This window comes from Mytilus galloprovincialis, chromosome 3 (assembly GCF_965363235.1).
Source record: "Mytilus galloprovincialis chromosome 3, xbMytGall1.hap1.1, whole genome shotgun sequence".
Classification (NCBI taxonomy): Eukaryota; Metazoa; Mollusca; class Bivalvia; order Mytilida; family Mytilidae; genus Mytilus; species Mytilus galloprovincialis.
In genome coordinates, this window is record NC_134840.1 from 39,598,686 (window position 1) to 39,626,539 (window position 27,854).

Here is a 27,854-nt window from a genome sequence, read left to right on the forward strand (position 1 = left end):
ATATAATTTATCTTTAGCTCTATATTTTGACAATGACCCCCAATGCAATGATTTATACGATCCTTCGAACCCCCCAAAAAAACTTGCAATACAGTGAACTCCCAAATAGATGTTTGCATGTGGGGTAGATAGTTTAATGATCTTTGATGTACTCGTACCTGATAATTTATTCTTTGTAGCTGTCAGGAGACTGATTTAGAAGGGGGCCAGGGGGCATGCAATCCTTCTTTGGGAAATTTGGTGGGCCTGCACTCATGAAAATTTCTGGATCCGCCACTGGTTGTTGGACCATAATAGTCCCAGTATGAACACAGTGGTGATCAGCAGTCATTATAAAAAAAGAAGATGTGGTATGATTGCCCATGAGACAACTGTCTACAAGAGACCAAAATGACACAGACATGAACAACTATAGGTCAATGATGATCAAAATCTATACAACATAGTCAGCTATAAAGGCCCTGATATGACATGTAAAACAATTCAAACCAGAAAACCAACGGCCTTATTTATATAAAAAAATGAACGAAAACAAATATGTAACACATAAACAAACAACAACCACTGAGTTGTAGGCTCCTGACTTGGGACAGACACATACATAAATAATTTGGCGTGGTAAACATGTTATCGGGATTCTGATCCCCCCCCAAACCTTGGACAGTGGTACATGTATAACAGTACAACATAAGAACGAACTATAAAAATCAGTCAAAAAAGTCTTAACTCATCAGATTGCCCATTGATATATCAAAAGCACTGAAAATTTTATTTGATACATGTATGTCTGATTTCAATTTATTCACATCATCAGGTTTTACACTTAGTATATTTTTTCGTAACAAACATTACTATTTGGTTGATTATCTAGGGAATCACTGAAGCATGACTGGAGAAGTCGCCCCCTTCCCCCTTATTGTCCCACCTGACCTAAGAATCTGTCCGTTCTTAAACCATTAACGTCATACATGTACAACAATTACTTTTCCATTGTGGCATCATATATTTTGTATTAAAACATCAAAATTTTACATGGAATATTTGTGATGTACATGTACAGTTTGTAATGGTGGACATATTCATATTGTAGCAATAAGGTGTATTCAAAGCAAAATAATTAATAATAAATCAACTCAATGGATAGAAGCATACTGTTTAGTCAATTTTTTTTTCACACAGCATCTGCATAGAGTGATGAGATATAAATCAGGAGATCAATCACTGGTTTTGGAGGCAAGAATTTTCATATTTTACTTATTTGGGTAGATACATGTAACACAACATTTATCTCGTCATAATACCTTTACGCTCAGTGTTCTTCATGAAAACTATCACACTGATTTTAAATTATTATAGGAAAGCAAAGTGTATAAGCAAACATTTCAGGCGGCTGACTGCAATAGTCTGTATATTATCTGAAAAAGCTTATTTCTTGTCAACTTTCTTATTATTTCAAACATTTTAATAGATGTCTCCCAAATTTGGTGTCTTTCTATAAGCTTTTTTCAAAGTCATTTTCATTTATTTTTCAACCCGGCCCAGAAATATGTGGTTACCTTTAATATAGCTGATTTAGGGAAAGGCGACCTGGGTGAAACAAAGGCTATATTTATTGTCAATGCAAACATTTTACCTGTTCAACACCAAATGCTGTCAAGTTTGGGGTCTCTGGCCATGCCATGACTTTTTTTTAATAATAATAATTCATGTTACATGTACTTGTACATCTCCTTTGAATTTGTTTGCTTATTTGTTCTATGGTCTCTTTATGCATATCTATCTATATACCCCATTTTCATGGTCCTACAAAAATGTTTAAAATGTATACATTTTACTTTTTTCTAGCTTCTCTCATGTGATAGCTGTACCTTTTTGGTCACTATTTATGTGTTGCGTTTAAATAGGAATTGTAACACTTTACAGTGACTGAACAGGTAAAAGAAATACTTCTCAAGAAACAGAAAAAAGAAAACTACTTGGAACAGCACCAGACTACATTGTACATGTATGTATGAATAGAAACTAAGATCGGAATAGCATGGAGGATATTATATGTCCTTGTTGAATAAGCAAGGAAAGCTTTTAATAATAGTGCCTATTTTTTAATTTACTCTATTTTTCATTCATTATCTGTGCAAATTTCAACATAATATGTCATAAATTCTTATCTAACTATACTCAAACTTTTAGTGGTGGATCCAGAAATTTTCATAAGCGAGAGCCCACTGACTGCCTAAGAAGGGGCCAACTCCAGTCATGCTTCAGTGATTCCCTATAAAAAAACAAAATATTCCTACAAAAGGGATGGCCAGGCCCCCTGAAAAACCCTCTTAATTCCACCCCTGACTTTAATTTAATATGACAAGTGTTTCATTTACCAAAATTCTGGTGCGTTTCTGTGATAGATATCATGCACAATTTTATAAATGAGAGGGGAAAGAAGATCCACATGTGGTGTACCTGCACATGACAATTGCAAACTGCCCCATTTTTTCTATCACAACCAATCAACTGATCATGCTGAAACTGACATTACCAGAGAGTACACATCAAATGAAAAATCACAAATAACTGATACATATTATCAGATATTATAGAAATAATTATCTTTTAAATTTATTACAAAAAAAATGTGTGCTCAATCTTGTAGATAGATATAACTGGATCTCATATACATGTATGTAAGTACCAAAGACAACTGTCTATCCAAGTCACAATTTATAAAAGTAAATTATTAAAGGTTGGAGTTTAGTCTTCAACGCAAAGCAGCACTTTTATATATTCAATCAATCATGACAATGGCATTTGGGGTTAAACATGTTCTCGTAGGTAAATAATATTGCCTCAGAATTTTTTCATGAGAGTGTTATAGTCTATAGAGTATTACTTCCTGTTCGGTGGAATAGTTAAATAGAAGTCAATACGTTCTTGCTCCAATCCTATGTCGCTTTGAAGGTGTCATGATTGTCATCCTCAGACTTAGCAATGTGTTACTGTAATTTGAATTTCAAAACAACTGAGTGACGTTTTTCGAAGCACTGGTCAACTCTACCATAGCGAATCACATTACTTTGACAATCAGTAAATTCCAGCCAAAAATATCTTTATAAGTAAAGAATTGTCACATAAATATAAAAAAATAGAGTACACAGGAAATCGCAAAGTTCACATAGTCTAGTATGATTAATCATTTAAAAAAAAAAAAATGAGCAAAAGGGGGGGGGGGGAATGGGGTGTACGCCTTATACATCCCCCTCTGGATCCGCCACTTCCTTCTGTTGTTGTCCATTTTGTCAAGTAGTAATCCTCAAAAGTACTTGTAGGTTATATGCTATTTTTATCAAGTTGATTATAGACACAAAATACATTTTATTATAATATCATTCCCCATTTCCATTCTCAATTTTATAAAATCTCCTTCCATTATAACACGGGTAGACCAATAATACACCAAAAATGACAAATAAGAAGAAAAAAGCGCATGTTTTCATATTTCTTGAAGTGCAATATTCCAATAAAAATAAACTACTCACAAACCACTGATCTCAATATAATCAGCTAAAATACGGCAAGCTTTTTAGAAAAGCTATTACTTGTACATTATACCCTTTCTACCATAGAGTAGTGTAGGACACTTATTTGTAAACCATGATAGAATTTTTATATTTTGAGATGTCCACGGAGTGCAATTTATTTTTCTTTGATAATGTATTTGATATGCAAGATTCTGAAGGTAAAATTGAGTTTCTATATTTGAGCTCTCCACACTAAAACACAGAGATTCTAGCTCTTTGAAAGACCATTACATATCGACACACAGAAAAGTTCTTGCATGCAAGTGTTCCTTTCATATTCCAAATGTTGTTTAAGTAAACACGAAAACCTGATAAATTTACAAATATAAATAGTGTACAACTAAACCCTAAGAAACTCAAATTAGCAGGCACCTTACCATTTTAACATGGTAAAACTCAAGGTTGCAGAGTTTGTTGGGGATCATATTCTTTTCCAACTGTAGGAGTGCTAATAAAACATACCAAATTTTAAAGGTCTATCGTCATATTCTAACAAGCTAAAAAGGAGAGGATTGAGATTGTAATAAACCTTTGTGTTGACAGATCTTCATAGTCTCGTTTATTCACACCCTATTTTAGACTCATGGCTCTGTAGTTTGATATGTTGCATATTATAATTTTCACCACTGTAGGTTGACCTCTAGCTGTTTATTTTTTTTTTGGTATTTTGTGTCACTGAGTAGATGTCTCTTTGATGTTTTCACCTTATATTTGTTAGTCTTGTAAGATTTTTTAAATGTTCATTTATATGTTTCGGGATTTAGTGTGACATCCATTTTTACTGAAGTTGTATAGATTTCTATTAAGGAGCAAGCTGAAGTCCACCTCTGGGTGCAAGATTTTCTCCCTGTGTTGAAGACCCATTGGTGGCCTTGGTCTGAATATTGCTCGGGTTGATGTCTCTTTGACACATTCCCAATTTCAATTCTTCATTTTATTTTTAATACAAAAAAAAGGATGCATCAGAAATTAAAACCTGTCACTCTTCTGTTACTTCTTTTCAGATAATATTCAATTCTTTAAAAAGACTAAGACATGTGTGAACATTATTTATTAAATACACAAGATATTGATATTAGGAATAATAAACTTGGCATGCAGTAAGCTTTGCATAATGACAATTTTACTGAACACCAAATGTTAGAAAAAATAAATTACAGAAACACCAAAAAAACACACATGACCCCACAACTAAACCTTACTACCATGTAGTTTTAGCATTTAAAGCATGAAACATTTTTCTCACATACAAAAATTATCCAGGTTCTTAAATGTAAGTTGTACCATGTAAGCAATGTTCATATCTTTGATGGAGACACTTCCTGCCTAGGGATATTCTATTCTAAGAACAGCACCGCTTACAAATTGATGCTTCTTTTTGCACAGAAACATTCACATTCTAGTTGATGTGGTTCCTTTTTTTTGAACAGAAGCCTACTTAATTTAACCTATGTCGAACAAGAATGAAGCTTCTAGCTACTCCAAAGCTAGCATAATGGGGAACAATTGTTTTGAAAATAAGCAACAAGAAATCAATGATGTTATTCTATTGATTTTTCATTAATGATGCTCTAAATGAACAATTACAATAATTTCGGGATGAATATAGAACAAAACAAAATTTCCCTCCACTTATAGGAATATGTGGGTTTCTTTCAAAATATGTTTTTTTCACTTTTCACACCAAGTTGTCTCTGTACCTAGGTATAACTCACTATAAATGTCAAGTAATAAAAAAGAATTTGCACAATAAAAAAAAAATAATATCAAGCGACAAAATTCTATCTTAATGTTCCCAATCCAATTGAAATCAAATCAAATATTTTGTCAGCAAGAAATATAAAAAGTTATATAAATTGTCAAGAGATTTTCCAATGCATTCAAATGATAATATGTACTGCAAATTGAATAACAGAAATATGTAAAACAATTATAACACATGGAAACATCATTAACTTTTAAAACTTATCTAATTTACTCATTCAGATGCAATCAATTTGATCAATGTTGAACTTAAATCAAATTGTATATCCTAATTTCTATTTACAGTTCTATAATCTAATTCCAAAATAATAAAGTCCATAAAATATTTCAGGAAGCTGTTGAACGACTAAACATTAACAGAATTTTAATTTCTAAATGTCTTTATCAAGATTTGTTTTAACCAAGTGAGGAACTGATATAAAAAGAACTCTTCAATTTGAAGGTTAAAATTTCATGTATTAATTGATAATGTTAATGGACAGTTTTTGAGTGGGTTTTTTTTATATAAAAAATTTATGCATTTAGAAATTGATTGTTAAACTCCATTTGAGTCTATAAAAAAAACAACAACAGATATACATATCGTTTATCCTTCCAGATATACAATTGACTACTAATTAATGAAAAAGATTAATAAATGTGATTAATGTATGTGAAGATGTATTCTTATTTGTGATTTCTCAGTATTACATTGTATGTGCAAATATTTAAATTTTTATTCATAAGTAATTGCTGTGGTCTGTTCTGTTTTAAAAAAAAATGATTATCTTATGATTATCTTTTTGCAATAAACTAATTGTAATTATTATTGTTAAGATAAACTCTGTTTCATCTTGCATGTGACTTAAATTTGATTATATCAATAAGTTTCATGCATGTAATACACATGCGTACCTTACGTAGATGGATTTCACATGCTTCTATTACAAAAAAACTGCATTTTAAATTCACAAATAGCATAAATGGTTACACTGGTCAATGGTAACAAAATCAAGTGGAACTTAAAGACAGGAAACAGCTAGTTTGTAAATAGTAATAAATGAATGTCTTTGCATGATTTCATACTGCTATAAATAATATTAAAAACTACAGATCTTTGAATAATTGTTTTATATAAGACATTTATATTTCATCTTCATCACTGAATCCTAAATCTTCTTCAGGATAGTCACCAACTTCTACATTCTCTGGTCTCACAAAGGCTCCATATTTGTCTGGACATTCGAAATATCTTTTACCTTTAACACTGAAAACAGAGAAATAGAAAGTTAAAAAGGTGACTTACTCTATATATAGGCTAGTAATTATCTCGTCAAACTAGTCATCTATATATATATATATATAGATCCTATATAATACTTGCATAAATGAGGTTTACTAGTCAGGGTCAATGAATATATCCTTAATAAAATTGAGAATGGAAATGGGGAATGTGCCTAAGAGACAACAACCCGACCATAGAAAAAAACAACAGCAGAAGGTCACCAACAGGTCTTCAATGTAGCGAGAAATTCCCGCACCCGGAGGCGTCCTTCAGCTGGCCCCTAAACAAATATATACTAGTTCAGTGATAATGAACGCCATACTAATTTCCAAATTGTACACAAGAAACTAAAATTAAAATAATACAAGACTAACAAAGGCCAGAGGCTCCTGACTTGGGACAGGCGCAAAAATGCGGCGGGGTTAAACATGTTTGTGAGATCTCAACCCTCCCCCTATACCTCTAGCCAATGTAGAAAAGTAAACACATAACAATACGCACATTAAAATTCAGTCCAAGAGAAGTCCGAGTCTGATGTCAGAAGATGTAACCAAAGAAAATAAACAAAATGACAATAATACATAAATAACAACAGACTAGTAGCAGTTAACTGACATGCCAGCTCCAGACTTCAATTAAACTGACTGAAAGATTATGATTTCATCATATGAACATCAGGCACAATCCTTCCCGTTAGGGGTTTAGTATCATACCATCATAACATATATGAGAAGAACATAACCCGTGTCATGTCAACAACTGGTTTTTGAATAAATGTGTTTAGTTCTGATGCAAAGACCCTATAAGTGAATCAATATTAACGCCAAAATATGCAATCTTTAATGACCTGACAACAGTATCGTAACTATATCCCTTCTTAATAAGTCTATTCAAAGGTTTTGTTAGTTTTTGAGGTGAATACTGACATATATCATAAATATTCTTTATAAAAATTAATATGAAGGGTTCTAAAAGACAAACAGGGCCAATGAATATAGACCAATACCTTAATTTTAATTCAAAGAACAAATTTAAAGTGATATAACAAGACAGGTTACGTCTATGAACAAAACATTTTTTTGGCAGATTGAAAACACTCAAGTCATATTTGTATCGAAAATTCCATCATGAAATTTTTTTTAATGCTAGTTACAATGCTAGATTGACAAATAACTGCTCTCTAAATTTTTTCTTTTCTTTTTTTTTTGCGACTTATAAAAATCAATTCAAACTATAGATTCAGTTTATATTCTTAATGTTTGCAAAATATGCAGGACCAATCTATTGACTTTAATTAGATCTTAAATAATAAAGGAGAACATCTATTCTGGTGACACTTAAGCTCCCGGATAAGCAAACAAATAGGAATTATTCACAAAATAATACATATCTAACTTCTTTAATTGGATGAAATAGTAAAACCACTAACTTAAGTAACATCTTAACACTAGCTTTTCTTTTAACAATGAACATCAGTGTCAATATTTGTAAAGAAATACATTAAAATTAAGAAAAAAATCTCTTTACTTTTTTTCCCACAACTCACTGATGATGATGAATGAATAATGTGATCTATGGTAAATAAAGGTTAGTAGGACAATGATAACACTAGGATTGGATCAATATTTACATTACATGTAAGAGAAAAGATGTATCTAGTCCTCTTACATGTCATTTATGGAGATTAGTGATTATGGTCATATGCTAATGCTGAAATTGCATTATTACAACTGCTTCATGTTTTATTTTATATTCAAAATTAGAAACAAGTGATCAATCCAGTTTAAATTGATGATGTTAATAAAGTCAAACAATTTCAAAATGAATGTTTATAGTCTAAATATAAATTGGCATGTTGTTTAAGCAGGATGATATAACAGACTAGATCTATTTATTAGGAAAATGTTAAATAGTTTCAAAATAAATCTTAATTGTCTAAATATAACATAACTTACTTGTTGTTGCATGATGCAACTAATTTATGATGTTAAAAACATGACTGTTGTATGTAATTTTTTGTTTTGTTTTTACTTTAGGCCAAAAAACAATATTGTTTGTTTCCCCTCCCCAGACCAACCTGGTAAAATCGCCGTGATTCGTAAAATTTTATTGGCCATTCTTGTCAAAAATTTTTTTTTTGCTATGTTGGTTTTTGGTGATATCTTTCTATGCTGTAGTAAACGTGCGTTGGTTTTTTGTCATACCTTTCCAATGCTGTAGTCAACAAGCGTTTTATGGTGACTTGAGTAACACCGGTATCACTTAGATTACAATTCTATCTTGACAGGTAAGTTTGTATTTAGCCTATAAAATACTTATTTAGCCTTGAGAATTGAAAGGTCAGTTTATCCCATTCATACAATAGAAGTTGATACATTTGGCTTCATGCCATTTACCTTGACCAACATTCAGGTCACTTTATTGTTATTGTGATATTGTTAAAGTACAACAGAACCCTATATTCTGACCAATACTTAAACATTTGATTGTTCAAAATCTGTTAATGTTGAATTTTTGGGGTTATTTTCGGCCTTTAATTGCATATTTCTTTACATGGTAGTTTTTTTTCAGATATAAAAAAATATCTGCTTGACTTTATAGAATAGACTATGCTTGCAGGTTATCTATTACACTGTCTTGTTTTTTGTTTGCACCAAATCTGACAGATTATTATTTAGTTGCAAAATACTTTAAATGAGAGCTGATTTTTTTTTTTTTTTTTTAAATGTGCATTGAAGGTTAAAACAATCATAATGTGAACAAGAATGAAGAAAACATCTTGGTCCCCCCAAAAAAAAACATCATCAACCAGGATATATAATTCACAATATTAATTTATTATACTAATATCAGTTCATAAAGAATTTATAAACTTTTAAAGATTATATTGATTCCTATAAACTTGAAATCTCAAGCCACTGTTTTGCATGTTTACAATGTAGGTCATGTCCCAACAGAAAATCAATAAATATTTTTTTTATCTTTTATTTGTTTTTCAATAGTCAGGATTTTACACACCCCATTACACTACCACCTGACAATGGTATCAAGGGGTAAATACAGAATATATAAGAAAAAAATATAGCAATATATACAAAAAGAATCTCTGACTAATTAATTTTTAACAATAAAAATATTTTAGGTTACTTATAAATTGTATTTGATTTATCTCTCCTCTCTCTCTCTCTGACTTACTCACATACAACACTAATACTTTCACTCATCTGTTTTGCTACAATATGTATCATGACTTACTTTTTAATACAAGTTTTTTTAAAGAAACAAATTTGCTCATAATTTATAAATTATTTCTTTTCTCTGAACTAAACATAGATAATATGAAAACAACACTTAGTTAAATATTACATGTAAAGGAGACCAAAATTTTTCACAAACTTGGACTTTATCATTTTTCTTTGCAATATGATTTTCAAGAAATTGGTATTTCTTTATTTTATTCTTTAACTCGATCATATTTGGTTTTGTTTCATTTAATTTACATTTGTATATATAATTCTTTGTAATTATGATTAGCAGATTCAATAATAAACTTTCATGTTTGCAACCAAGAAACACATTCTCTTTGTTGAGATCAAAATTTACAAAAAAAAGTTTCACAATATTGGAAAAAGACTGCCACAATTGAAAAGTTATTGGGCATTCAAAAAACAGGTGTTCAATGGTTTCTTCTCCAAGTTTACAAAAAGTACATAACTTGGTATCTTTTAATTTGATTTTGTACAAAAAGGTATTACTTGCTATAATTCTATGCAAAAATTTATATTGAAAGGTTCTTAAATAAGCATCTCTACAAGACTTTTTTGTTATCATGAAATACTCTGACCATTCTGTAGTATCAATAACTAACAGCTCTGCCCATTTCAAAAATTTAATTGTTGGTAGTTGAATAACTTCATCTACTAAGTTTTTATATACAAATTTGGCTTTCACATTACACCTGATTTTTTTTAAGAAAGTATCACCAGTGTTAGACTTATCTAAATCTTGATTTTGACAGTTATCTTTAAGGCATTTTTTCATAGCGTTAGGGATTTTTGATATCAAACCATAATATTTAATAAAATTGTTGGTTTGTACTTTTTCTTGAAATTGCTCAAATTTATAAAAAATCATATTTTCACGATTAATAAGGTCACTTACTGACTGCACACCCCCCTTTTCCCATTGAATGTAATATGGGAAATCATCCAAAGAAGAAAAGTTCAAAATATCTAAGGATAAAATGTCACTGACAGAAATCTCAGTAATAGGTTTTGCAGCAGAAAAGCATAGTAAAACATCCTTCCAGAAAGAATTTTTACATCTTTTAGCAATCTCAATCAGCTTTTCTTTCTGAAGATTTAAAACCCTTTCACCCCCATACTGCATAAGGTCTGCCAGTAACAACTGCTGCCAGCCACCGCTAGGGTTTGCCAGCAGTCTTTTTATCCAACTAATTTTCAAATAGATATTAAATGAATGAAGATGTACCATATTAAGTCCACCTTGTGAAATATTACCAACAAGTGTGTTTCGCTTAATTCTGTCTGGTTTTCCATTCCATATGAAATCATAAAATAATGAAGTGAGCTCTGTTAACCTGGAGTGTGATAGGTTTGGTAATGCAGTCAATAAATGGACCAACTTTGAAAGAGCAAGTGATTTAATTACTGTAATATTTCCTAATAATGTGAGTTTTCGATGTTGCCAGCTCTTCAGAATTGCAGAGACCTCTTTAATTTTCTTAGCAAAATTAATTTCTGTGATACAGCTTAAATCTAAAGAAAATTCAATCCCCAAAAGTTTAAAATTTGAATGTGACCAATGAAGTTTTAAGTCTGGACATAAAATAAGATCAGAATATTTTTTACTTCCAACCCATAGTGCTTTTGTCTTTGAAGCATTTATTTTCAAACCTGAAATTTTATAAAAAGATTCAAAACATGAAAGTGTTTCCCTCAACGATATTTCCCTTCCATCTAACATAAGGAATGTGTCATCTGCGTACATGCTTAAAAGTGATTCATCATCATTGATAGTAATTCCCCTTATGTCAGGATTACCTTTTAATTTCAAAGATAATAATTCAACCCCAATTATAAATAAATAGGGAGAAAGAGGATCTCCTTGTCTGCAACCTCTTTCTAAATGAAAAAACTTAGACATGTGTCCATTATTTATAACACAACTTGATGCCCCTGAGTATAAAGTTTCAAACCATCTACATAAAGAAGGCCCAAAATTAAAGCTTTTCAAAGTATTTTTTAAAAATAACCATTCCAAGGAATCAAATGCCTTTTCAAAATCAACAAGTAATAAAAGACCTGTCTTATTATTTTCCTCAAGATAGTGCATCAAATCATATAAAAGGCGTGTGTTCTCACCCATAAATCTGTCTTTAATGAAACCTTTTTGTGTGTCACTTATGATAAATGGTAAAACGGGTTTAAGTCTATTAGCTATAACAGCAGAAGCTATTTTCATATCAGTATTCAAAAGACTAATAGGACGCCAGTTACTAATATACTGTCTGTCTTTTCCCTCTTTAGGAATGCAAGTTATTATACTTTGATACTGAAAATCAGAAAATTTACCCCCCGCATATCCAAAGTGAAGAGATCGAAAGACAAAAGGGCCAATATCTTTCCAAAAAAATTTATAAAAATCTACAGAATACCCATCAGAACCAGGACTTTTACCATTTGTCATAAATTTTAAAGATTCAGCACATTCTTTATAAGTTAAATTTCCTTCACAAAGATCACTTTGTTCTTCTGTAAGCTTAATGTTATGATTAAAAAATGATGTATCATTGCAATCTAATTTTTTGCTTGAGTACAAATTTTTATAAAAATTTTGTTGTTCCATCAGAATTTTTGATTGCTCTGAAATATGCTGACCTTTATCATCAATAAGTTCTGTTATGGTTTTCTTAATAAAATTTTTCTTTTCTAATTTACAAAAATAATTTGTACACTTTTCACCATTCTCATGCCAGTTAGCTCGGGATCTAAGAAGCAAGCCTTCAACTTTCTTTTGTCTACAATTTTCTAGTTCAAGTTTTTTTTCAAATAAAGATTTTTGAACCTCATCATTTGGAGAATGATTCATAATACTTTCAAAATATAAAATATCATTTTCAAGTTTGAGAGTGACATTTTTTTCCTCTCTGGATTTATTAATGCTGTAATTTATTGACAAGGATCTAATCTTCATTTTTAATATTTCAAAAAATGTTTGATCATTACATGACAACTCAACAGAAAGAAGATTTTCCATATCACCTGACAGATGGTATTCCAAAATAGTATCATTAATACATGATTTAACCATTTTTGTATAATCTGCATCTCTAAGTAACTGAGAGTTAAATTTCCAATAACTTTTGCCCCGTTTCTCTAAACAAGCTGAGAAGGTGAAAAGAATTGCCGAATGGTCTGTTCTATAACCAGGAATGATAATGGTATTCTTCATAAGTGAAAAAAGGTCTTCTGAAATTAAAAAATAATCAAGGCGACTTTGTTTTATTGGTGAGGACTGACGCCAGGTATATTTCCTATCTTCTGGATAGCATGTACGCCAAGGATCAAGTAGTTCAAAAACATCAATGATTTCATCAATTTTTTTACGGGAGTTAGGGTTTCTATTATGTTTGATATTATATGTATCCATAAATTTATCTAATACAACATTCCAGTCACCACATAGTAAAACACTGGTGTTTTTAAAGATTGAAATATTCTGCATTATTGTGTCAAAGAATGAAGGTTCATCTGTATTATAACCATACAAACATGCAAAACTTAATCTTTGTGAAAAAATTGTTATATCTAAAATAATGTAACGACCATTATCATCAATAATAGAATTATGCACAACAAAATCCAGACCCTTTTTAAACATAACAGAGACACCTGCACTTTTACTGTCTTTATGACTGAAAAAGGACTTATTTCCCCATTCATCCTCCCAGTATTTTTCAATGTCTTTATTGCTATGAGTTTCCTGAAAACACACTATGGAAGTATTTTTACTCCTAGCCCAATCAAAAACATCTGCCCTCTTTTTGGAGTTTGAAAAAAGACCCCTCACATTCATTGATAATATCGTTACATTATTATCCATGATTATATCTGAAGTGATGAAGTATAAAACATATAAGCAAGTTCATAAGTACAAATATACAATTGTAACAAATAAGACATACACAAACATACACACATACAAACATAAGATGTCGCATATTATTTTCTTCATTCAACATTAAATGTATAAACTAATTTACAGTATGGCATTATATAGTTATGAATAAATCTAGCAAAGGAATAGATGTTTTAAGGGGAGATAAGATTATATTAATTTCATAATAAATGTTAGAGTTATTTCCCCTATACTCTATAGTGACAGTATAATTTATATTAATAAAAAAAATAATAAAAAAATCTTTTCTACTATTTACTATATATATATCCAGGATTTTGTAATTTGGAGTTGACATGACACACTTCAGTATTTATCTTTCACATTTATATCTATCTATTTATACTGATAAAAACTGTACATTTTCCAAAAAATATTAACAAGTGTAACAGACTAATATGAAAATTAATTAATTTCCATCTTTTAATTTCTTTTTCATTTTTTCTTCTACATTGTCAAATAGATCAAATCTTATTCTGCTACTAGTTTCAGTTTTGGCATACACATTACAGTTATAAAACCATACATTTTCAAATTTTTCAGTGTTTTTAAGTCTTGCCATTAGTCCAAGATTGCGTTGTGATATGTCATCATGCAATTTCACTTCATTTTTCAGGGATCTTTTTTGTCGCATTATCCGTATTTTAGTTTCAGTATTCTTTACCTTAACTATGACAGGCTTCTGATAACCATCTTTCCCAGGTATTCTGTGGATGGCTAGTACATCACTGGGCTCAATATCTACTTTACAGTCACTCTTTAAAGTTTCAATAAATGCTTTTCTCAAATTCTCACCCCTTTTTTCAGGAAAGTTTAGCATTCTTATATTATGTTTTCGACTGTATTGTTCATTATAATTGGCTAACTTCAATGCATCAATAGATCTGTTATTATTGTCACCAACCTTTTCCACTAAGTTTTCAATAACTCTATCTTTTGCCCTGATTCTTTCCCTCAGATCCTCATTCTCAATCATCAATGTATCTAACTTATCATCAAGTTTTCCAGTTGCCTCCCTTATTTTACACTCAAACTTACTGGTGATCTTCTCTTCAAAATGATCTAATAATTTCTGGACAATGTTACTAACTAAATATCAAAAATCAATAAATATGACGGTACAATTGCAATGTACTCTTAGCACAAACACATAAGCACTGGGGTAAAGCTGATGACCGTAACTGCATTCACGGTCATCCCAAGATGTCGGATGAAAAATTAGGTCAGTTTCTGTATTGTCTGTTAAAGTGTTTCTATATCATTTTCTTTACAAATCATACATTGAAACGACGTAAATTTATAAAAGAATCACTCGGAAATCACAAATTACTACCAAGAATGTGCATGAAATGGAAAATTCGATTTGAAAAAATCGTTAAGATGACCGTAAATCATAATCAAAATATTTTCAAGATGACCGTAACATATAACAAGGATGACCGTGATTGGTAAAAAGATGACCGTAACTTGTAAAGGATGACCGTAATTTGTAAAGGCTGACTGTAATTTATAATGGACGACCGTCAATTCTAAGAAATATCTATTTGTATTCAAAGCTTTTTGTTGAGTTTGTCGATTTCAATAGGGGCTCGGTAAGTGGTTTAAATGGGATAAAACTGTAATTTGGCATTAGAATTAAAAAGATCATACCATAGGGAAAATGTATACTAAGTTTCAGGTTAATTTAACCTGAAGCTGGACAAACGGACAAACGAACAGACGAACAGACGAACGCACGCACAGACCAGAAAAACATAATGTTCATAAATGGAGTATAAAAACATTAATAATACATATGAATATTCGGTAATCGAGCCCATGTGTATGGTTCCAGAGGAAGCAGATTAAAATCTTAATTTGTCTTGATATATGCAGGCTTTTCGTGTCTGCCCTTCCATTATGTGAATCAAGAAAAAATTCCCCAAAATACGTAACAATTGTATCGAAAAGAGAAAATCGAGTGCACCTTTTATGTTAGGGCGTGTTTGATGTGTATATGTTGTCTTTAAAACGTACAAAGCAAGAGTATTTGATATAGCATCTCGCTTCAGATTCTATAATTTTTATATATCAAAGCTACAGGTTGACTTTATAACGTAAAAAATTACAGTACGCAAAGATGAAATATATGGGTCAAGTGGACTACCTATCTAGGCCGAGTTCACTTGAAACTCTCGAGTTAACTTTACTAACTCGAGTTGCAACAAAACGATTTTACTTGAACCCCTTGAGTTAACCCCTCGTACCCTTGTTCAAACCCTCACCGAGCCAGGGTTAAACTCGAGAAACTCTTGAATGACGTCAAACCAATGAGAATATTTTATTTTTTATGCTTGGTCAGGGCCTTACCCTAGAGTTACTTAGAGTTGTTCCGAATATCAACTCTTGTGCGTTCACGTGAAAATCTATTAACTCTGAAGTCGATTGTACCGTTTCAAGTGAACTCGGCTCTACTGAATCACAAAAACAGAGTAGGTGTATTCGAATAGCTATTTTTTTTTCTAAAAGTACTTGACTACAGTCTTTTAATTTGGATGATGAAAATGTATATCTTTGCGAAAAAAAAATTTGTGTGTGATAACTAGGGTTTATAATCTTCAACCACTGAAAATTTTTAGTCTGCCCTTCCACGAAATATTTAATCAGATTTTTTTTTAAAATGTTTAAGAATTTTCGAAAATTCCACCTGACATCCGATTAGACAATAGTTTTAAGTTGAATCAATGCAGACAAGATCATTAACTGATGCTCATTAGCTAGTAGATATATTTGTCTTTTAAAATACAACTGACATATAAGGATCGTTATGGTGCTAAATGTATGTGGATAAATTTATCTGTTTTCAAGAGCAAAATTGGCAGCGCGTCATCCCTACAATGGCTTCCATTTCTACGATTGTGAAAATGAACTGCCTGGCGTAATGGGGAGATACTTTTGACGAAGTAGAATCCTGACTGTATGAATAACATTTCTGTATATATACAAATTGACAACGTTCCCCCTTGTGATACGCTATTCGTACAAGACTATTTTAAGGATATACTTTGCTGAAGCTCACCATCACTAGTTTAGTCGTATGATATTTTCTGTTATTTTATTTGCACGACAAAATGGAAGACGATATAATATCAATGGATGTACATGCATTGGCATTTTTAAAAATGTGTATTTATTATACGTCATTAAAAGTCTGAATCCCAGGAATAAAAAAAAATATTTTGTCTTGTAGTTGGAGGCTGTGCACCGCATTTTTTTTCCATTATACTTGTAAGGTGTCATTTTACCGCGCTTTTTTTGCATGGTTTTCCCACTTGTTCATGTGCATGTCTTGTTGCAAATTCATTTTAAAAATTCAACCCTCTACTGTAAAAAAGATACATATGGTGAACTATGCATTTGAAGCACGTCTTAGTTGCTTCTTCTTCTTATAGGATAATACTCTCATATTAATACGTTTATACCAACACGATTAACTTCATTGGATACAAAAAAGTAGTTATATAAATACGGATATTTCTTAGAAATGACGGTCATCCTTTAAAAGTTATGGTCATCATTTACAAATTACGGTCATCTTAAAACCAATTACGGTCACCCTTGTTATGAATCGCTGACTCTGTTACGGTCATCTCGATTGTGATTTACGGTCCTCTGAGCGATTTTTTCAAATCGAAATTCCTGTTTTATGCACATTTCTCGATAGTAATTAGTGATTTCCGTGTGAATCTTTTATAAATATACATCGTTGAAATGTATGATTTGTAAAGAAAATGATATAGAAACACTTTAACAGACAATACAGATACTGACCTAATTTTTCATCCGACATCTTGGGATGACCGTGAATGCAGTTACGGTCATCAGCTTTACCCCAGTGATAAGGTCACTGTGAAATAGACATCTAGGGCAAGAAACAGTCAATTATACCAAACCAGTTAGACTAGATGTTTAGTTTAAAACCAGTTTGACTAGATGTCTAGTATAGTCTTGGAATAACAATAGTGTGTCCTATATTTGACAATGTAAATGACATGAGGACCTGGATTGGGTTTTTTTAATATCTGTATTCTTTAAATTTTTAGGGCATTTTTCTTTTATTAGCCTTAAAAATAACTCTGATTCTGTAAAATTCTCATGAAAATGATTTTACTATTTAGTCTTTCTGTTACAAGATTATTTATCAATTCTGTACATTGACCGTTATATTATCAGTATTGCATTACAGTTACCTTTTCAGTTATTTTGCACAGTTATTCTTTATACTTTTGCACCGCATTATTCTCTATTCTCTATTTATTTGTTGCTATTACATGTATTCTCTATTCTGTAAACCCCATTCAGACCCTCATAGGTAAACTTCTATTGTATGAATGGGATAAACTGACCTTTCAATTCTCAAGGCTAAATAAGTATTTTATAGGCTAAATACAAACTTACCTGTCAAGTAGAATTGTAATCTGAGTGATATCGGTGTTACTCAAGTCACCATAAATCAAGGCATTTTTGCATTGAAGCGTCTATATGATTCGGAATCAAGGAAAACAAACATAAGCCTTGCCACACGATTTGTTTTGTGTGCAAGGGTGATATTTGAAAATAAAAAATCTGAAGCATCTTTCAACCCACTGAGTGCACCTTGATTGGCTTTGTCTTTAACCTCTGTTCCTATTTAAAGGATACAATCTTTGAGTAAAAATGGTCTGAATCGTGCTTTGAAATCAATCTACTTTGTCTTCGACTTCGAACAGGTTGGGCACAAGTCAGAAAATGTTGGATACGTGAATTCCCTGCTTTCAGGGAACCTTCCTGATTTGTGGTGTAAACAAGACCAGTTTAAATGTGTTTTTATTTTTTAATTTATGGTTTGAAATTTACAAAAGGGCACATTTTACGTTATACATCAGTTGAATTTGTAAATACTCAAAGAATTCTAGGTGAATAAGTGAAGCCTTGTTTTTTCTAGAACTCGAAAAAAAAAACATACAAATCTTTTGTTTAGGGATTAATTGACCAAGCTGCATGATCCAGGTGTAACTGAACATAACTGAATTATGTTCACTTCTACTGAAAATTTTTATTCATTGAATTTTAATTCCCAAGTGATTAACATATCTTTTTGTCATCTCATAACTGATGATCAAGGTATGAATTGGTGAACACAGGAATTGTTTTGTTGGGAGTTATGCATCAAATTAGACTTGAAATAAGCTTGATTTTTAACTAATTAAACACTTGCTTTCATTAAACATTGTTATCACATGAAGAATGTGTGCTTTTGTAGATTTCATACCATAAAATGAATAGGAAAAAAGGAGGTCCCTGTATACTGTTTTTAACACCAGAAAACTGGGGTGTACACTGAATACAGGGAATACCCCACTTTTCTTGACTTATCTTACCTGTTGAATTTTGTAAAAATTCAATGTAGAAAAATTATAGCAAGAAATAAAATAAAATAATTTGCCTTTCTACCTACCCATACCCTGATAACCCCAGTCCGGGAGGGGAAACAAAGATATTTTTAATGTTGGCCTTAGATTCACCCTCCATTTACTATTAGTTATTAAAATGTCATCATCTTCAGTATATGACAATTCTTTATGTTAGTAGCTCATGATCCCAATGATTTTTATAGAGTAATGTTATTTGGAGTTATGACTGGCCAGCAGAGCCAGTGTACAAAATTATGATCATTTTTTGGAGGTTAGACACGGCAGACCTCAACAATAACGCTTGTCGGATTGTCCGGTACCAGAGGAAAAAAAGGTTGGATAAGTAAAAGCTATATCAAGCTTGTCCGACAGGACAGGTAAAATTATTCTGCAGAAAATAAATGTAATGAACAAAGTAATTATAAACAAAAAACAAGAAGAGAAGATAAAAATAAATTTTTAATTCGACTTGTTTACTTGCAGAATATTCAAATCTGGTTCTTTTTCAGGTACTTTTTAACAGTTGAAAGGCATACTATTCTCATAAACCAGTCTTACTGATCTGAATCAGTGATGCCTTTGCCCATAAGGTAACTTTACAAGACAGTTTGTCACCAGCTCGAAACGATTTGGCTCCAAGTTTAATAGACAGTTTGGCACCGTAGGAGACATATTTAATAGAGGTGATTAATAGACAGTTTGGCACTGTAGGAGACATATCTAATAGACATGATTAATAGAAAGTTTGGAAATGCAGGAGTCATATGGGAACCAAGACAAATCTGTACATTGTTTTCCTACCTTATTCTGTTGCTTTATAGTAAATCATACCGGTAATTTTTTTTAACAAAAATATTTAATTTTAAATAAAAATGAAAAAATAATTTACCATAAAATTTACTAAATCATATTTGATCTATGCAGAAAAAAAAAAAATTGCAATACAGTGACCATAGTTGTTAATTTCTTTCAGAGAGTTGTCTCATTGGCAAGCATACCTCATCTTCATTTTTTTTTATTGATTGCATTTGAATAAACTTTTTCAACTTAAACCAGGTGTTTTGCAGGGCGCAGCTTTATACGACTGCAGAAGTTGTACTCTGACCAGTTGGGGCAAGTATGGACACACCATTCAAGCTTGATACAGCTCTGAATTTGGATTCAATAAAATTTTTGACATATGAGTTTCGGACACAAAACAAATGTCAAGATCTTACAAATCTATTGTGCAATATTGTGCAATTAAAGATTTCTTCTTTTAACTTTTCCAAAATTTGAAAGAAAAAAAATTGAAAAACAACTACCCCCCCCCCTTTTTTTGGCAATTTGTCCAAAACCTGACATTTCTTCATACATAATATACAAATAGTTTTAAGGGAGGTTAATTCGAACATACCCAACATTGTATGTTAAATGTTATAGAATTACTTCCCTTACACTGCTTTTAAATTGTCTTAATTGTCCGTTGACTAGAAATACCTATTTTTTGCCCTTTTTTGCCCCTAATTTCAAAACATTTTGAGCCATAACCCCCCCCCCCCCCAAAGTCAATACTAACCATTCGTTTATGGTATTGAAACTTGTGGTTTAATTTCAGAGATATTCATACACTTAAACACAAGTTATTGTTTGAAACTACAGAAATGATAATTTTTGGCCCCCTTTTTGGCCCCTAATTCCTAAATTATTGGGACAATAACCCCTAAAATCAATCCTAACCTTCCTTAAGTGGTATTGAACCTTCTTATAAACAAGAGTGCACACACTGAAATGTCTCGCCTTCTTTACTAATCATTGATATTATGTTGATAGTCCTAAGTATAAAGCTTTTTTACAACTGTCACATAAACTTAACATTAACCAAGATAGCTAAACAAAGACCAATGAACCATGAAAATGAGGTCAAGGTCAGATGAACCATGCCAGACAGACATGTACAGCTAACAAAGCTTCCATACAACAAATATAGTTGACCTACTACTTATAGTTTAAGAAAAATAGACCAAAACACAAAAACTTAAGACTGAGCAATGAACCGTGCAATTGAGGTCATGGTCAAATAAAACCTGTGGGACTGACATATAGATCATAATATATTTCCATACACCAAATATAGTTGACCTTTGGCATATAATATTAGATAAAAAGACCCCAAAACTTATAAACTTAACTTTGACCACTGAACCATGAAAATGAGGTCAAGGTCAGATGACATATGCCCCCTAGACATGTACACCTTACAATCATTCCATACAACAAATATAGTAGACCTATTGCATAAAGTATGAGAAAAACAGACCAAAACACAAAAACTTAACTATAACCACTGAACCATGAAAATGAGGTCAAGGTCAGATGACACCTGCCAGTTGGACATGTACACCTTCCAGTCCTTCCATACACCAAATATACTAGCCCTATTGCTTATAGTATCTGAGATATGGACTTGACCACCAAAACTTAACCTTGTTCACTGATCCATGAAATGAGGTCGAGGTCAAGTGAAAACTGTCTGACGGGCATGAGGACCTTGCAAGGTACGCACATACCAAATATAGTTATCCTATTACTTATAATAAGAGAGAATTTAACATTACAAAAATTCTGAACTTTTTTTTCAAGTGGTCACTGAACCATGAAAATGAGGTCAAGGACATTGGACATGTGACTGACGGAAACTTCGTAACATGAGGAATCTATATACAAAGTATGAAGCATCCAGGTCTTTCACCTTCTAAAATATAAACCTTTTAAGAAGTTAGCTAACGCCGCAGCCGTAGCCTCCGCCGCCGGATCACTATCCCTATGTCGAGCTTTCTGCAACAAAAGTTGCAGGCTCGACAAAAATTATAGAGATCCATACACTTAAACACAAGTTATTGTCTTGAAATTAGAAAAATGCTTCTTTTTGGCCCTTAATTCCTAGACTGTTTGCCCAATAACCCCTATAAATAAATCCCAATCTTCTTCTTATGGTATTAAACATTGTGGTACAATTTCAGATCAATTGAAATACTAATACACAACTTTTCGAAACTAGATAAATGCTGTTTTTGGCCCCTTTGGGTCCCTAATTCCTTAACCTTTGGGACCATAACCCCCAAAATCAATCCCAAGCTTTTCACTTATTCAAAAGTTATTATCCTGAAACAATCCGTCTTTGGACGAGGAAGATGCTGACCACGACGACGTGATACCAATATACGACCAAAATTTTTTTAATTTTTGCGGTCATATAAAAACCATTAAACAGGCCTAATCAGATGGTGCCTCATGTGCATAGTCTGATAAGACTTTGGCATTTATGAAAACTAGAACCTGTGAAATGACTAGATTCAATTGTTTTGATTCATATTTTTGAAAAGTATTTCAAAAGATACATTGTGTATGAATCAAACACTGTGGAATCAAATTATGTTCTATTGTTTTAATTCATTTTGTTCTGGAAAATCTTGATAATGCAAAAAAGGTTATTATTAAGATTTTTTTGGACAAGTTACAATTTCATTCCAACAAGTAAGTTTTGGTATGTACTTGTCCTACTGGACAAGTTGAAAAAAAAGTTATTGTAGAGGCCTGCACGGGTTATCTACTTAGAGAAATACAAACCTTCCATCGTTTTTTCCTAATGGTTCATCGAATTGAACACCTATCCAATAACCTGTCTGGAATTCTGTTAAACCTGAAAAGAATTATGTAAATAAATTAAATCAGGAACAATTTTTACCACTACCTATCACGATCATAGTTCTATATACTTTTTTGTGTATAGTTGAGAGGAGAATTTCAAGGTGATCATTCCAGGTGAAACACAATGTGTTAATGCATGTCCATTTTTCAAACCCTAAAATTCTCTCTAGAAATGTTTTTTTTTATGGACGTGGTGTTGTTTTGTTATTGTATTTTATCCTACATTTCTTTTTCATTCATTCATTAATCCACCTGCCACAAACAAATAAAAGTAATCCCCACATATCCTCAGCTGATAACCTGGACAGCAACACATAAATTTAACTAATTATTTTCCTTACCTATATATTTTACTGTCCCCCTTTTTGCAGGCTGACCAACAACTTTAACTTCACATCTGAGAAATAAAATAAAATATTTCGAAAAAAAAAAAAAAAGAATTAAATGGAACAGGTTATACTGCTATAAACTGAAATACATGTGGGACAATTCAACAACCTATATATCATTATCGCACCGTGGGTAATTTATCACGTTGTGATTGGTTTAACGCCGTCACGTGGTGAGACCGTAGGGGGTTAGTAAATTTCATGACGCATTAATGGTGATGTCATTTATTAATGTTGTTTGTTTCAATGTTTATTTTTCAACAAAAAGCAGCAGAAAAAGTCCAGCGTGCGATAAATTCGTTATACGGTTAATTTCTGACCCCCTAAAGATCCATAGAGGGTGAATAAAATCCATAAGGGATTTGCCTCTGGCCTCACCCCTATGGAATTTACTAACCTTCTATGGATCCGTAGGGGGTCAGTAGCGAACCATATAACTTATCATGGTCTACTATTATATTTTTCTACACTCACTCTGTATCATAAACAATAAAGCAGTTGAAAGATTCACAGATCGCTACTGAGAAGTCCTCATATACTACATGTGACCTAAATGTTAAAGAAATATCAATGATCTATCATAAATAATTGTTCTAACATGAGCATAAAGACAAAACTAGGCCATGATGTATATATATCACCAATCTATGATTATACCAGTAAATCACTTTGGTATCACAGCCTGTGAATGATGTCACCCGTGAATCACCACATGTGAAGTCAGCAATAAATCACATTTGTAACCCCACCTGTGATGTCATAGGTGAATACCATTTGTATCATCACATGTGGGGTCATCAATGAATAACCTCTGTATCACCTTTCTGTCACAATATGTGATGTCACCAGTGAATCACCTGTGTATAACCATTCTGTCACAACATGTGATGTCACCAGTGAATCACCTGTGTATAACCATTCTGTCACAACATGTGATGTCACCAGTGAATCACCTGTGTATAACCATTCTGTCACAAAATGTAATGTCACCAGTGAATCACCTGTGTATCAACAACTGAAATGTCACCAGAGATTCATAAATATATATATTACCATCTGTGATGTAATAAGTGATTTATAGGTGAATAAAACACAGGGGAAACACGTTTCATTTTATAGTCCATTTGATTTCTATAAACAGAGTTTTCTGTTTGCATGCTTTTGTATTTCTCATTGCATAGAGAAAGCTCAGTAATCACATGACCAGAGTTATTTAAATGAGTAAAGTCACATGGTACAATAAAACAGGTTTAAAGCACATGTCTAATGTTTTTGTTTTGAATGGAAGGCTGTTACACTACTCATACCTACTCCATTGAGTATTTAATATTAAAAACAATAGAAGTAACATAGAGACCTAATGAGTAACTTTTTTGATTTTTGGTTCAAAATTATGATATTAATAGTCAGAGTTCGTATATATCATACATTAACACACATGAAGAAAAAAACAAATTTATTAGTAAAGATGAATTTTTAAGAATTAATTTTTGAAGATTTATAGAAATCAAATGGACTATAATCATTTTGACCAAAAGAAATCCAAAGAGATGTATTTTATATATGCTTGCATTTATGCTAGCTTTCAACATTTCCATACCTGTCACCAACTTTCATGGCTTCAGCTTTAGTTTTTTGTTGTAATTCTTTTTCTTTCTTTTCCTCTTCTTTTCTTTTCAGTTCTTCAGGATCCGTTTCAGCAAACCGACCCATTTTATTTCTCTCTTTAAATGCTCTTACAGAATCTAAAGTCAAAACATAATTTGAACTGGAGTTGATTATCTTTTGTAAATCATTCTGAAATTTGATCCTTATTTCAAAATCAATTTTAAACACATAAAGTAATTTCTTGAATTCTATAACATCCATCTTTGTAAAATTTGTCGTAATTTGTTAGATTTTTTTTGTTTCACTCATTTTTGAATTGATGGGGTGTTTTTTCTAAATAAAATATACTGATGCATTCATAAGTCTAAAGCAAGAAGTAAACACATAGATTTTATTCAGTTTGTCTTTACAACACTTACGTGTAGTTAACTCTATAAAAAGAAAGAGCAAGTTGGTATAAAGGACACACATCTTGTAAAAAGGTTTATAATCTTAAAAAAAAATATTTAACAATGCCATCCAATTTTTTTTATTCACAAAGCATATCAAGACTCTGAATCAAAATTTAAATTTCAATATACTTGATTGATTGCAATTCATTGATAGAATACAGTGAAGGAAACAACACAAAAAGCAGAGAGAAGGTTCAACTTGTTATTATCAATATATATATGTTCTAACCTCAAGACAGTTTTAAAACATGAGGCTTGCCAAGCCAAACATTTTACATATTAAAAGTTTCAGTGTCTAGAGATCATAATACATGTAGCAACAAAAATTGAATGTGAGAAAATTTGATGTCATAATTGAATTTTGACCAATGAAGAACTGAGATCAAGCAAAGTTCAGGGAAAGTATAAATAGACAGCAAGCTAAAGAAAAATATAAATGCATAATGTATGAGTATGTTCAGAAATGAACATGCAAGTGATACAAAGCATTGTTTATAATTAAATTTGAAAGTAACAAGTGAAAAATTTAAAGGATAATCAGCTTAGGGTAACAGTCTACTCTTGATTAGAAAATTAAATCTGGCACCATGATGAACACGAGAGGAAAGCTCAAATGTTTAGTCGGATTAATTTGTTATGACTATTTATATATGTTAAAAAATTTTGATAGCAAGGCTACACAAAGGTACCAGAGTTACTTAATATTGATCAATAAATGATCATTTACTTAAGATATAGTTAACTTATTATTTAACTCATCTTATCATGAAAAGTCACATTGATCAATAGGTCAATGAAATAATGTCATCATGGATATGGGAAAGGGAAATGTCAAATTTAAAATGATTCTATAAAATTATTGAATGTTGATCAAATGTCTATTAATTCTTAAAATTAGGTAAAAATTAGGTCCAATCTGTCAGGTGGTCATATTTGATTTGATTTTTGGTGTTTTAACGCCACTTTTAAACACCATATTAAGCCTATTTCGTGGCGGCCAGTTTTTATAGGTGAAGGAAGCCAGAGTGCCCAGAAAAAAACACTGACCTTCGATAGGAAAACTGACAATCCTAGTCAATCAAGATTGGAGTCGAGTGCCCCCCGCATGAGCGGGTTCGAACTCACAATCTCAGTGTTGACTGGCTAGTGATTCCAGTAGTAACTACCTAGACTGCTCATCCACCGATGCCCCTCAGGTGGTAACATAAAAATAAGATGTGGTACTATTGCTAATGGGACAACTCTCCACAACAGACACTATGACATAGAAGATTACTACTGTAGCTCACATACAACCTTCAACAATTAACAAAAGATATATACATGTATAACTTATATTCTTAACCAAATGGACCACAGAATAATAAAAATCAGAACACTTTTTTATGCAGCCATTGAACTATGAAAAAGACATTTGCCTTAGAAAAACTTTAGATCATAAGGTACTAGACACAAAATGTGAGACATCTATATCTTCTGAATTAAAAATGTAAATTATGTCATGCATTTGATTATGTTGATGCTGCAACTACATGCACATCCCTATGTCTACCATTATATTGGTCTTAATATCTCATGTAGTACAGCAGTGATATTGTTGCCTTTTTTCAAAACTACCTCTACCCTTTTTCATTGGGAAAATATGCATCATTTTCATCAAATTGGGAAATTTGAAATAAACCATAAAGTTGACTGAAACTTCAATTTACAGATACATTTTCAAGAGTCAAACCCTGCTTTAAAACAAGACCCCATTTTGTCAGTGATGGTACATAAATAGACCCTCAAATGTGCACGTATAGTCATTTTAGGCATGAACAAGAATGTGTCCACAGTACACGGATGCCCCACTCGCACTATCATTTTCTATGTTTAAAGGACTGTGAAATTGGAATAAATTCTCTAATTTGGCATTAAAATTAGAATGATCTTATCAAAGGGAACATGTATACTAAGTTTCAAGTTGATTGGACTTCTACTTTATCAAAAACTACCTTGACCAAAAACTTTAACCTGAAATTTGCACTATCATTTTCTATGTTCAGTGAACCGTAAAATTGGGGTCAAAACTCTAATTTGGCATTTAAATTAGAAAGATCATATCATAGGGCACATGTATACTAAGTTTCAAGTTGATTGGACTTCAACTTCATCAAAAACTACCTTGACCAAAAACTTTAACCTGAAGCCAAAAACTTTAACCTGAAATTTGCACTATCATTTTCTATGTTCAGTGAACCGTAAAATTGGGGTCAAAACTCTAATTTGGCATTTAAATTAGAAAGATCATATCATAGGGCACATGTATACTAAGTTTCAAGTTGATTGGACTTCAACTTCATCAAAAACTACCTTGACCAAAAACTTTAACCTGAAGCGGGACAGACGGACGGACGGACGGACGGACGAACGAACGGACGCACAGACCAGAAAACATAATGCCCCTCTACTATCGTAGGTGGGGCATAAAAATGATTAAA

General features: G+C 31.8%; 1 protein-coding gene across 1 annotated transcript in view; it reads right to left on the reverse strand.

Annotated features, from left to right (window-relative positions):
* Positions 1-4,611: 4,611 nt before the first annotated feature.
* LOC143067913 (tubulin-folding cofactor B-like) overlaps positions 4,612-27,854 on the reverse strand; it is a 30,858-nt gene continuing 7,615 nt past the window's right edge. The window contains exons 4-7 of the mRNA XM_076241538.1: positions 24,915-25,059; positions 23,267-23,322; positions 22,845-22,917; positions 4,612-6,585 (exon numbers count right to left, since the gene is read on the reverse strand). Of these exons, the coding sequence (XP_076097653.1) occupies positions 6,462-6,585; positions 22,845-22,917; positions 23,267-23,322; positions 24,915-25,059 (398 nt within the window). The 3' untranslated portion in view covers positions 4,612-6,461. The remainder of the gene's footprint in view (positions 6,586-22,844; positions 22,918-23,266; positions 23,323-24,914; positions 25,060-27,854) is intronic.